The 12,730-nt window shown below is 41.6% G+C and overlaps 1 protein-coding gene across 1 annotated transcript in view; it reads right to left on the reverse strand.

Moving 5' to 3' along the window:
- Positions 1 to 2,262: 2,262 nt before the first annotated feature.
- The window catches only part of LOC147633710 (uncharacterized), a 64,838-nt gene continuing 54,370 nt past the window's right edge, over positions 2,263 to 12,730 (reverse strand). Inside the window, exons 3-4 of the mRNA XM_086804474.1 lie at positions 2,925 to 3,050; positions 2,263 to 2,795 (exon numbers count right to left, since the gene is read on the reverse strand). Of these exons, the coding sequence (XP_086660600.1) occupies positions 2,757 to 2,795; positions 2,925 to 3,050 (165 nt within the window). The 3' untranslated portion in view covers positions 2,263 to 2,756. The remainder of the gene's footprint in view (positions 2,796 to 2,924; positions 3,051 to 12,730) is intronic.

Here is a 12,730-nt window from a genome sequence, read left to right on the forward strand (position 1 = left end):
TCTAAGATCAAAGGCTCGGTGGGTTTGAGGAAGTGTGATTCAATACGTTACAATTGATTGTATTGTCATGTTTAACAATTAGTCAAGAATGGGTTCGCATCAAAGGTCCTTGGTGTTTCTGGTGTAAGTCTAAAAATGGTTTCAAACATGCTTTTTATTGACTTTTCTAAAATTATTATTTTTTGCTACTATTATTGCTAGGCTCACATCTCCAAATTCATATCTCTAGGTTCACGTGTCCAAGCTCATGTCTATAGGTTCATGTGTCTAGGCTCATATTGTCTCTTGGCTTACATGTCTAGGTTCATGTCTCTAGATTCACATCTCCAAGCTCATGTCTATGAACTCAGCTCATGTACTTCCCTTGTGTGAAATAATCTACACGAAAATCTAGAAACTTGGCTTATCATAGGGTTAGTGTGTAATTATTGGGTAATACGAGTACTAATTCTCCAATAATTATGAAGGGCATGAATTTTTCTTAGAATTTGTAGGTAGTACAGAAAATCTTCCAAAGACATGGGTAGGTGTATCCATACGAGTCTTTATGATAGTAATAATTTTTTTCTACTATATTAGGTATACATATCTCTAAACTCACATCTCGAGGCTCACATCTGCATGTTAACATGTCTAGGCTCACGGCTCACATTTGCAGGCTCATGTATCCAAACTCGTATCTTTTTATGCAGGATTGTGGGCTCACGTCCCCTACCGAGAGCTGGTTTGGTCTCATTTTTATGATTTTTGGAGGGTTTTTGAGAGATTTTGGACTCGTTGGAATATGATTAATGATCATAATCATAATTAAGGGTTATGATACATGTAATCATTTTTTAAAATTATTTTTAATGGTTTAGCATGCTTTTAATCTACCAATTCCAACAATGCATAATAAAATTATGAAATCCATAAAATAAAAATTGGCTACTCCACTCTAATTCAATCTAATGGAACTCAATGCTTATCTGATTGGCTATGCCACTCTAATTCAATCTAATGGAACTCAATGCTCATGTTTTTAGAGTGGATTCCTTTCCTAATCATAATTGCTAAGCTAATCCTTAAATCAAAACAATGAAATCTAAGCTTCTTGGGCTCCAATTTCATGCAAATCACCAGTGAACCAGAGTTTTGCCTTACCAATAGATGAAAACCTAATATAAACAAACACCAAACCAATATCAAAGGCAACAAACAAAAACATCCAAGGCTCCAAAACCGTATGTTTTTTGGAGTGTGACCTCCTAATTAATGCCAGGCTATATTTTCTGATCCCAATAGCCAAGTTTCCCCAACCTCCTCAAACCTCCTCCTCCTCTTCCTAAACCTCAAAATTCATGCCACATGAAAGCTTTGTGAAACTCTTCCTTAAGATAATATAGAGATGTCAAAATCTTGTATCATTATCTATTGTGTGTCATAAGGAATGAGTTAAACAACCAAAACCACAAAAGGGTTTGAATTTTGAAGTGCAATTTTTGTCTCTTTGTGTTGTGTTTATCACGTCGTGTAGAACAGTATCATTATGGCATGCCTGATTTTTTATAAATGCATTTATATCTTAATTAGTGTGTGAAGAGAGAAGAAACATGTTGAAATTGGCTAACAGTATCATAACATCAATTTGTTCTACATCGTATTAGCCAAAATAATGAGATATTAACTTAGTTATTGTGCAAAGAGGCCCCTATGTTAAACCCTTCATTCATTCTTCTCGGCTAGCTCTCCCATTGGTATATCTCCATTGTGCTACAGATTTTGAGAAGCAATGAGCCATTCCTCCCCCTATGAGGTCCAGTCTTTGTTTTGTTTGTTTTCATTCCACCATCACAATTCTATTGGCAAATCACATTGCTGACAATGGTGATAACTGTTAACTTCAATTTGTTTATGGATATAGGCACCTAACCCAAGCATCTCCTTGAATACCTTTTACAAATTCTACAAGCTTTTCCAATCACTTACTTTTAAATCAATCATTATATGTCCTCTTACGTATGATCAATGGTAACAAGTTATGTGTGCGCGCTAATAAGTACAAGAGTATAAGTAATTGGTTGCATATAGCATGAACCTATCTTTTTTTCCCTTTTTTTTAAAGGCTTGTCCTTTGCAAAAGCAACACGTTTTTTTTGCTCGGCAATGAAAGAAAAAGGCCCAAAAAAACTTACAATTTTATAATCCTCTCTCTCTCTCTCTCTCTCTCTCTCCACACACACACACATGCACAAATGCACAGACTACTTGTGCTAAATGGAGTACAGATTTCAAGTCAGTAGTTGAGCTGGTCATACAGCATGTGGCATGTGACCAGAGCATATTCAAAAGTTGATAGAATAATGATCTAAACATATTAAATCTTCAACATTCGGCAAAGAAAGATAAGAAACATGTTTACCGTACTTTTAACTACAAGATGACTTTCATAAACTTAGTACACCCTCTAATGCTAATTCTTTAACATGTACCTAAAGACTGCTTATATCAACTTCGAAAACCTACCACTTGAGTCCAGTATTTACCTCAGCATCTCCACTAGCTTAATAAAGTGAGAAAATTGCTGAAGCTCTTGCATAGATCAGCACAACCAAATGACTCAAGAAACGCCTTCCAAAAGCCTTGCGACCTTAACACCCACAGTTCCTAGGTATTGACCTTCACATAGATAAACTTTTGCTTGCTGACTTCTCGAAGAGCTTCAAGCAATAAGAGAATTTGGCAAAGCAAATCACACCCTTGATTAATTGGCACATTTACAACCGTGCTCCCTGCCATGAGTTTTGTTGTGGTACCTAAAAAAGACAAAGGGCAAGGTTTAGATATAGTTGAAAGCTCGTGAAAGCAACAACACGCTAGCATTGGCCTTGATAGCATACAAACAGCTTGAACAATGACCTATGCACAAATACAACACGACTCACCTCATAAACAGGGCCTGTTATTCTGCTAGGCTTCTCCACCATCGTGCCGGTTGCAAAGTTATGAAGGCGAGGATATGGGATCTTGTAGTGCCATGCATAATCATAGCGTACCTCTCCTTCTGTTATCTGTTACATAAGTAGAAAATTACACAAGGAGGGAAGGAATCAGGGCCAGAAAGAGAAGGGGAGTTTTGAGCTTCTTGGTGATCAAATTTTTCAACACCATTAAGTTACATACACATCATAAGATGATATCAACAAGCCATAGGCGCCATGACCCTCCAATGAGAATGTAGAGCTACCTCATTCTCATGTTGATGCGTCTCAAACAAAAAAAACCAGCAAATATTTCATGGCCATCTCCTTATGAAAAGTTTTGTACCATCAGGTTAGGTCGAGAGAATCAAGTCTTCTGCTGTCATTCTTTTTGTTTTCTTCCTCTTCTCTGTATATTTCAGTATTGTGTTTCAAACTAGTTCCCAGAACTAGGCTTCCATCTGAGAGAATGAGCAGGCCGAGAACTGAAGGAAAAGGAAAGCCATGCTAGGCACTCCTGATCACAAGCGAACCAGCAGGAAGTTTGCCAGCTTGTGCATTTGGTGCAAACAGAAGCAAGGACCCAGTTGAGGGCAGTTTTAAACAGCGCCAGTACCCAGAACAGCCCAGCCAGGGGCTGTGGATGTAAAAGCCCTGGGAATATATGCCCTTTTCAAGCTATGACTTGCCAACCAGCAGGATTTGTAGGCTTGTGTGACATGGGTGCTTGTTTTTATGATTGATTGATTGTGATTAGCCCCTAATCGGAGACTTGAACCCATGCAACAAGCTACTACTTCATGCTCCATCCACAGTAGGTAGAGACGACCTAATTTACCATGGATTACTAACATGAAGTATATACAACGCTGAGTAGAGATACTCAATGGTAGCACTCTCTCAATGACTCAATGATAACTGATTGATCAATGAATGAATTATGACTAAAGCCTAGACTCCTATTAATTGTCGTCACTTATATGGTAGTGATGTGTGGACAGGCTAATAATGGACTGGGGCGCTTTAGGAAGTTTTTTCCCTCGAGCGTATGTATGCACTCTTATGAGTGTGTGTAAGTGACCTTATCATGTCACTTCACTTGTACTTCACTCATTCTCGCCAATCTACTTTGAGTGTTGTGCTTTCATCTCTCTCTCCTTACTTGTTGCATCTATGTGTGTTGCTACAGTGATCTCCACTCCAACAATTGGTATAAGAGCGAATTCTCTTGGCTCTCACCCCCTTGTAATCTTCTCCTTAAGCTACTCTTTTGATTGTCTTAGATTGAGCTATCCTCTTAGGTGGAGGAGGTTTACCCTATAGTGTGTTGTTAACATAGCACGTTTTGGCATGTTTCGGGACTTGTTTACATGCTATAAGATTATCGCAGGCACCCGAGGGAGTGTCAATTCAAACAGTTTTCGTTCGGATTTGGATTTTCTACACAGCATCAACAGCAAGTAGCATTTGGTTGTGCAAACAAGGCCATCGTCATGTTCGACATCGCATCTTTGAGATCATCTTCAACAACTTCAACAGCATCGCCAACATTATCATCGATTTTTGCATTTCTACTAAGTAACATTTCCACACTCTAGAGTCCACAATTTTTCATATACTTTGCAGATTTCCTTCGTCATCAATGATCTATTGGCAGCAATGGTATTGAGGCACGCCCTGTCTCGCCCCCAGCACAACAACATAGTACAACTACTTTGGATGGTGATATGAGTTCTAATGTAACTGTGACATCCAACTTTGCACCTCCCACGAGAGAACAAGCCAAGTGAGATGGCAGGGATGCATAATCACATGCACTAGTGGCACTTCTAGTGAAAAGGAGATTATTCCCCATACATAGTTACAAAACAACACGTTTTTTTGAAAAAAAACAAAAAAAAAACGTGTACGTTTCAAAACATCCCAATTTTTGGGATGCGTTTTTTTAAGATAGTTTTTTTTTAAATTTATTTAAAAAGAATGCTCAATGTTGAATGGTCATTAGTAAATCAATATTAAAGTTGGCATTGCCACCACCAGATCCATGGGAGCCTGAGGCCATGTGAATGTATTATCATTATGATTTAATGAATTATGATAGCCATAGGCTTCAAATTGTTCACTCGTTTTTATGCACAAGTTTAACTTTTATACATGAAATTTGTGGTTCCTAGGCTTAAAAACTATATATACATGACATAATTATAGCTTTTAAAAAATAATGAGTAAAAAACTTTTTTAAAAACTTTCCTAAAAATAAAAAACGTTTTTAAGAGTATAAAACTCCTATAATACTTCCCGTTTTAAAAACGACTGGCAACTATATCCCCATATTCGCTCATGTAAAACTGCGAAGCATGCTTGGGATGCGCTTTACCAACTGCATTACGAGGCACGAGGGTCCCTACTTGCACAGACAATTAAAGTCCCAACATATGAACGAAGGAGATTTAATGGATGAGTTCCTCACAAGGATTAAAGATCTCAGGGAGTAGCTGGTATGTATTGATGAGGAATATCCGGACACTTCTGTGGTGTCTACTGTTCTCACAGCTATTCATATTAGGGTTTTGCGTCTACACTTTGGCTCATGATTGTTGGGTAGGAGAAAAGCTAGCCTGCACACACACACACACACACACACAACCTCAAGCACAGAGAAACGTGAGTGCTGGAAAAGATGTACTCAATAATGATATGAAATGAAAGTACAAGTGAGTACTAAAAGACCTAGGACAAAGTGCCCAACACACATAAGTGTGTTCACACAGGGAAAAAACCTATGTCCAGTCACAAGGAAAAAGTGCCCGTGAGTAAGCTGGGTTCACACCTGAACTAGCCGGGAGTGGACATGACCAACAAACCCCCCTCAAGTGAATGGTGTGAACGGGTGGCAGCAGGGTGATAAAGCTGTGAATGCTGCCCTGCACTATGCTCCACAGTAAGAGTGAACTGCAGTGCCAATGGAAAAAGCAAGCACTATATGACGGGAAAAAGGAGAATCCCCAATGTCATAGTGCTAATGCTAGAGCACAGTAGTACATAAATGCATCACCAAAAATGCGTGGCAAAGATCATGTGGACATCAACTGCATCAAATCAAGAGGCATCGCATAATACCCCCCTGAAGGCAAGTATCCAAATGCCAAGCTGAACTGCATATAATCCACAATGCTCTGTAGCCGCACCAGTGATAAGCATAAGAAGAGGTAGCAGATATACACGTGTAAAGGCAACAGGATCTAGAAGTCATGCCTGTGAGACATGCAGTGTAAGCTGCAGAAGTGATACTCATCAATGGAGGATCCGATGAGGAAAAATCAGCAAAAGTAAAAATTCAGCAATGAGAAAAGCTGAAAATGGGGAGAGAAAGTGGGGGCTTGAGGCGGGCATCAGCCAATGCTATGAGAGGATAGGTAAACTCTCAGCCATGCCATGATCAGTGGTGATTAGTGGCATGTATGGCAAGTGTAAAGATGCATAATCCCACAATGAATAATATACATGTGACATGTCAAAACCATGAGAGAATGCCAACACTGGCCAAGTGTGTAAAAGGCACTCCCAGTAAACATCACATGTGAGAAAGTGACAATGTCAACACTGTAGAAACAATCCCACTACAAGGGAAAACAGCATAGAAGGCATCTCCAGTAGACATCACATGAGAGAAAGCGTCTAGCATAGACTAGCATAAGGGTCAACAAGCATAAGTGACCATGAGGCATCACCAACTACATGTGGGCAAGTAGAATCCCCCCCTGAAATGCATCTGCTAGACAATGCATACCATGGAGCACAGACTATAAAGCATAGTCATCAAAAGCAATGGCATCAGAAGACATCTCTGCAGGCAATGAAGATGTAAGTGTCAAGGCTGACACGTGTAGCCTGATCTACACCTGTGGAAGAAGATGCCAGCTTCTTCTTTTTTTCACTCTCAATACGCTTCCTGCATTCCTCTATGGTGTGCCCTGTTTTCCTGCAATAGTTACAGCGCTTTTTCTTTTCAAGCTTGTCCTCTGTCTTGGGAGGATCTGATGGGCTAGGTTTAGGCCCAGATCTATTCCCACGAAAGAGAGCAGCCATTGCTAACTCAACAAACATCATGTTGTTCCTGTTGGAACGAGATTGCTCTTCATTGAGCAAGAGAGTCACAAGGTTGTCAAAAGTGACTGCATTAGGTGCATTGCCAGCCAACAACCGCAGAGTGGTGCTGATAAGAGTCAGGCAAGTTGCACAAAACTGTATGAACAAGATAGCTATCTGTCAAGACCTCATCAATGTTAATGAGCTGCTCTCATAGATCCTTCACATGCGTAAGGTACTGATAGATAGAGTCACCTTCAAGCATGCAGTCAGTCTCAAGCTTGCCCCGAAGGTAAGCTACACGAGCCTCATTGCGACCTGAATACAACGCCGCCAAGGTATCCCAAGCACCCTTTGCAGTGATGCAAGAATGAATGTGCGGAATGATATGCCTGTGACACAAGAGAGCAATCAATGCATGGGCCTGAGCATCCCTAGCATCCCAAGTACGCTGCTGCTGTGAGTAGGAGGAAGACGAGGAGGTGCACCTACAGGAAGATGAGCGGGAATCACTTCACCTTCCACTGGAGCAGGTGCAAGAAGACGCTCCTCAGTGCCATCCACATACAGCCATACATTTTTGGCGAACAAAACATGACGCATTATATAAGCCCACATAGGGTAGTTGTCCCCATTGAGCTTGTCCTCTTGAGATAGCATTCCAAAGAGGTTATTATTGCTGTTGGCCACGATAGCACAGCAAATCTGTCACAAGTCACCACGAGTTTGCAATGCCCAGCAAAACCGTAAGAATGCGAGAGATAAATAGCAAGATAACCAATGGACTGAAAGGGAACTCCTTCACCACGAGAAATACATATGCATGTCCCAAATCTGCAAGTGTACTGCACGATGATGCAAATCTGTCAAAGTGTCCACAATGGCATACATATCCTGCAGCAAACCACAAATGTATACATGTGCCGTGAAAAACACAATCAGCTGACACCTGTAAGAGCTGCGAGTGCTCAAATCCTGGCAGATCGAATGTAAATTGGTCGAATGCTCCAAAAATGGGCTCAATGTAGAAAAGCCGTAATTTTTAGGCGACCAATTAGACCAAATCTGAACCGGATCTGCCCCTGTAAATCTGCTAATGTGTTTGTCACCTCGTGCTGCAATGCCCAAAAATTGGGGGAAATGTCCCAATGCCAACCAAGTGTGCCTGTAATACCAAAAATTTTGGAGGAAATGCCCCAATGCCAACCAAATGTGCCCGTAATGTTGAGATATCGAGCTCATCTAGTGAGGCGGTGGACACTGATGACCCGCCTGGGGGATAGGCCCCACACTTACACCACTGGCATGGTTGGGGAGATCATGGGTGATATGCGGCCAGTGGGATGACAGGCTGTGTGACAGCCATTCTAGAGACTGGCATAGTTATAGCGCTAGCTCATTTAGTTGGGTTCACACTATAGAGAACCCTAGTATGTATTTGGTTGAGTACCTTTCATATGGTGTGTACTCTTATCTTTGTATATGGTGTGTTGAGTGTTGAGTGAAGAAGAAGAAGATTTTCAGCCTCTCACCTTGTGTGTTCTCTATTAGGGTTTTGTGAGTGTGTGTGTGCTTGCAAGAGCTCAAGCTCTCTTCTCCCGTGCATCTTTTCGTGGTATGAGAGCCTGGTTCATACTAAGGGCTGAGCTGCAAGCAAGAGAAGCACAGGAAGCGGTACGAGGATAAGAGCTTCAACCACTCTTCCCTATTTGTGTTGGCGACTACACCCTGTCGGGAGCTCTGCAGGAGGCACCGGCAAACGATCTCTGATTGAGGAGCTTTCTTCGCGGGAGTAAAGCTATAGGACAACTATATCGTCTTATCGGGCAGAAATTTTCGGGCCGAAAACGCGTTTCGGGCGTGGCAGGACCTCCGCTTTTCAGAAAGCAGGCGATTTCGAGCACTGTGGGTAAGTTATCGATTCTCTGCAAAACTCTGTTTTAAGAACTGCAGGAAGACAGATTGGCTGTGCAGACACTGTGTGCTGCAAGGAGGTCAACAGTTGCCATTGGGTGTATGTATGCACATTGAGGTAACTTGTTGTGACGTTTGAGTGTACTACAGTACCGCTGCAGAAAATACAGCAGTTTGTGCAGGACAAACCAGAGTGCTGTTTCTGGTAAATTTTTGTGTCTAGCAAGATGTCAAATGTTGGCATAATCCAGATTGTTGCTGAGAAGCTTGATAAGAACAACTTCCATGCTTGGAGGTTCAGACTGACAAATTTCCTGATGGGAAAGGACTATTGGGACTATATAGAAGGTGAGCATGAAGAGGCATCGGAGATACCGAACATCAATCCGACTGCTGCAGATGTGAAAGAGTTCAAGGATTGGAACCAAGGAGCCAGAAAAGTTATGTATTGGCTCTCTATCAGTATACAAGACACCATGATTAGACACATACAGGATGCCAAGTCCCCCAAGGAGGCGTGGGACACCTTGGTAAAACTCTATGAAACAAATACCAAGGCGCGAAAGATACAGTTGAAGAATGAACTACATACTGTGGAGAAAAAGAGTATGTCTGTGAATGACCATGCATTGAAGATAAAGGGTATTGTGGAATCCCTTGCATCTATTGGTGTTTCAGTAGATGATGATGACAAGGTGGAAGTCTGTCTACGTGGTCTCGGGCCACAATACAAGGCGTTCAAGACGTCTATTCAGACTCGGGAAAACATTCCCAATTTCACAGATTTGGTGTCTGTTGATTATAGAAGAGAAGAGCTTGGGCGAAGACCAACAGTCTTCACAAAACAAAAACAGTTCAGAGCAACAGGCCTTCTACACAAGTTCAGGAAGAGGACGAGGTAGAGGAGGCCGTGGACGCGGTCAAGGAGGTGGCCGAACAGGTAATCAGAATTATGGCCAGCAGCAGCAACAACAACAGTCCCAAAATTCACAACAACAACAACAACACGCAGGTGGAAGAGGCCAATTCAGAGGCAGGGGGAGTCAAAGAGGTCGTGGAAATTGGCAAAGGCAGTATAATGATACACGTGGATGCTTTTATTGTGGTAAGCCTGGACATGTGCAGGCAGATTATTATAAGAAGCAGGCTGACATGCAAAATGAGAAATTGCAGCAAAACAACTATGCATCCTCGAGCAGAAACAATGAGGATAATGAAAGGTTGTTTGTTATGCAGTATGTCGTTAATGCCATGTCTGAAAATGTTGAAGCAGCACATAAAGATGATATATGGTACGTTGATTCAGGTGCTTTGAACCACATGACAAGTCATGGGAAATGGTTCAAGGAGATGAAGAACCTTGAAAGACCAGGTTTTGTGGAAATAGGGGATGACACTACTCATCCAATTGCCCATGTTGGAGATGTGTCATTATCTATGCAGGATGGCAAAGTGAAGTACCTTGCAGATGTACTTCATGTTCCGAACATAACAAAGAATCTGGTTTCAGTTGGCTAGATGATTGAGCAGGGTTTGCAGATTCGGTTTAACCCTGATGGTTGTTATGTTGAAGACTTTAAAGACAAGTGCAGGTTGGTTGCAAAAGGCAACAGAGTGGGCAGAATGTTTATGTTGAATGTAAATATGCCTGAAGTGAGTGCTGCAATGTTTGTAAATGGTTCAGGAATTGTTGCAGACACAAACATTTGGCATAAAAGAATTGGACATGTGAATGTGCAGAGAATGAAGTCTATGCAGACTAAAGGAATTGTGACACGGCTGCCAAAATTTAAAGTTAAAGGTATGCAGAAAATATGTGAAACATGCCAATTTGGAAAGCAAACAAAGCATGTATTTCCACGTAACAGATATGTGAGCAGAAATACACTAGATGTTGTGCATTCAGATGTATGGGGTCCTACGAAGACCATGTCTATGGGAGGCTGCAGGTATTATGTGACATTTATTGATGACCACACAAGGAAAGTGTGGGTATACTTCATGAAGGAGAAGGGTGAGGTGTTTACTCACTTTCAGCATTTCAGAGTTATGGTTGAAAAGCAAACAGGGAAATATGTAAAGTGCCTAAGGTCAGATGGAGGGGGAGAGTACTTCTCCAATGAGTTCTCTGAATTTTTGAAGAAAAATGGTATTCGGAGACAGTTTACATGCAGATACACTCCGCAGCAAAATGGAGTTGCTGAGCGGAAAAACAGGCACATTGCTGAGATTGCGCGAGCATTGATGGAAGAGAAGAATATGCCGCATAGCTATTGGGCTGAGACTGTTTCTACAGCAGTTTACATCATGAACAGGACTCCAACTGCAGCCATACATGATATAACTCCAAAGGAGAGGTTTACTGGCAGAAAACCTGATTTGTCTCATCTAAAAGTTTTTGGATGCATTGCATATGTGTATGTGCCAAATGAGCTGAGAACTAAGCTGGATCCAAAAGCTGAAAAATGTGTGTTTATTGGATATTCCCTTGAGCAAAACGGATACAGGTGTTATAACCCTGCTACACGTGAGTTGAGGGTAAGCAGGAATGTTGTCTTTGATGAGATGAGCAGCTGGTATGCTGCTAAAAAAGAAGTTGTTGGGACTGATGTGAGTGGAAATGTGGTAGCACAAAATGCAAGTCAGCAATCACAATCTTTGAGTGGACCAGGAGAGTCCTCATCTAGTGGTTCAGTTGATAGACCATGGAGTGGCAAGCTGCGTCATAATACCAGTCCTGCAAATGTGATTGGTACATCACGTAAAGGAAAAGAGAAAGTGATTGAGCCCCTTACTATGACTGACATTTCTGCAGGGCATTCTCATGTTGATGGAGAGTCTAGTCGCTCAGAGATGAGCCTTGATGAGGAGCTTGGGATCCCAGCTATGAGAACACCTGGTGTAAAGAAGGCTATGGAAGCCATGAATGAAAAGCTGCGAAGATCTGGGAGAGTGAAGAACCCTATGCAGAGGTTTACATATGATGGTTATGTGGCACATCACTATGCATACATGGCAAAGGTTGTGCAGGTTGTAGAGCCCACATGCATTGATGAGGCTGTTGAAAATGTGTGTTGGGAGAAAGCTATGGATGAGGAGATGGATGCATTATATGGAAATGAGACTTGGGATTTAGTGCAATTGCCTGAAGACAAGAAAGCCATTGGATGCAAGTGGGTGTACAAAGTAAAACATAACAGTGATGGAAGCATAAACAGATACAAGGCGGCTAGATTGGTAGCCAAAGGATATGCGCAAACATATGGCGTTGATTATGAGGAAACTTTCAGCCCAGTTGCCAAGATGGCAACAGTGAGAGTTGTGATAGCAGTGGCTCCGTCAAAGCAATGGTCTTTACATCAAATGGATGTAAAGAATGCATTCTTGCATGGGGATTTGCAAGAAGAAGTGTATATGTTGCAGCCACCTGGTTATGAGGATGTGAGTCACCCCGAGCATGTTTGCAGGTTGAAGAAAGCCTTGTATGGCTTAAAACAAGCACCAAGAGCATGGTCTGACAAGATTTCTGAATATCTTGTCACTATTGGCTTTCATGTAGTCAATGCAAATTTCTCGCTGCATGTGAGACACGGTGATAGAGGGGTTGTGCTTATTGTCATCTATGTAGATAACTTGATAATTACGGGGGACCATGATGCAGAGATCTTTGATGTAAAGATCTTGCTTAGACAGAAGTTTGAGATGAAGAATCTCGGGGAGCTCAGATATTTCTTGGGCATTGAGGTGATTAGGTCACCACATGGTAT

The sequence above is a fragment of the Cibotium barometz genome, chromosome 11, assembly GCF_041138505.1.
Source record: "Cibotium barometz isolate CiBa-2024 chromosome 11, ASM4113850v1, whole genome shotgun sequence".
Classification (NCBI taxonomy): domain Eukaryota; kingdom Viridiplantae; phylum Streptophyta; class Polypodiopsida; order Cyatheales; family Cibotiaceae; genus Cibotium; species Cibotium barometz.